At 38.6% G+C, this 630-nt stretch overlaps 1 protein-coding gene across 1 annotated transcript in view; it reads left to right on the top strand.

Moving 5' to 3' along the window:
• LOC119594650 (cardioactive peptide-like) overlaps positions 1 to 630 on the top strand; it is a gene marked incomplete in the record, with an annotated part of 25,423 nt that overhangs the window by 21,670 nt on the left and 3,123 nt on the right. The window contains 1 exon segment of the mRNA XM_037943699.1: positions 477 to 595. Within this exon segment, the coding sequence (XP_037799627.1) occupies positions 477 to 595 (119 nt within the window).

The following is a 630-nucleotide window of genomic DNA, read 5'->3' as shown; positions in this document are numbered from 1 at the left end:
GTCTTGCAAACATTCGTGTATTTTTTGGGCATGATATTGGTGTGTAAAAGTATGTTTTAGAGGCGCGGCTATCAAAAATACATAAAGCGAATTATGAATAAATTTGTTACGGATTAACGCGGATTCCGATGGATTCCCAGCTAGACGAACGAGTTTATTGTTTTCAGCGAGAACTGTGCCCGTTGAAAATTTTTGTTGGTATTTCTCGAAGCCACATTCTGATATATTACAAAGGAAAGGAAAAATAAATAAAATGAAATCTATATCACTAAATAATTTCATTCTGTTTCGTACACCTGATTTGTTGAGTTTCACATACGCTTGCAGTTAGCCTACCATTTTTTTTTATTTTTTATACAACATTAGCGATGAAAATGCCGCTAAGATTAAATTGCACTTTAAATAATATTTCACGCCACATACCATACATCATCATTACCATAATTACATTACCACGTACAATATCCGTCCCCCAGGATGTGGAAAGAAGAGGTCCGAGCCTAAAATCGAACCACTGGCCTCGGGCGCGGAACTCGACGCCCTCGCCAAGCACGTTGTCGCCGAAGCCAAGCTGTGGGAACAACTCCAGAACAAGGTAGTTAGAAAGAACATTTTCTGTCTAGTTAGGTT

The sequence above is a fragment of the Penaeus monodon genome, chromosome 34 (genome assembly GCF_015228065.2).
Source record: "Penaeus monodon isolate SGIC_2016 chromosome 34, NSTDA_Pmon_1, whole genome shotgun sequence".
Taxonomy (NCBI): Eukaryota; Metazoa; Arthropoda; class Malacostraca; order Decapoda; family Penaeidae; genus Penaeus; species Penaeus monodon.
Note: the sequence above shows the minus strand (reverse complement) of the source record. Positions and strands in the feature narration are given on the sequence as shown.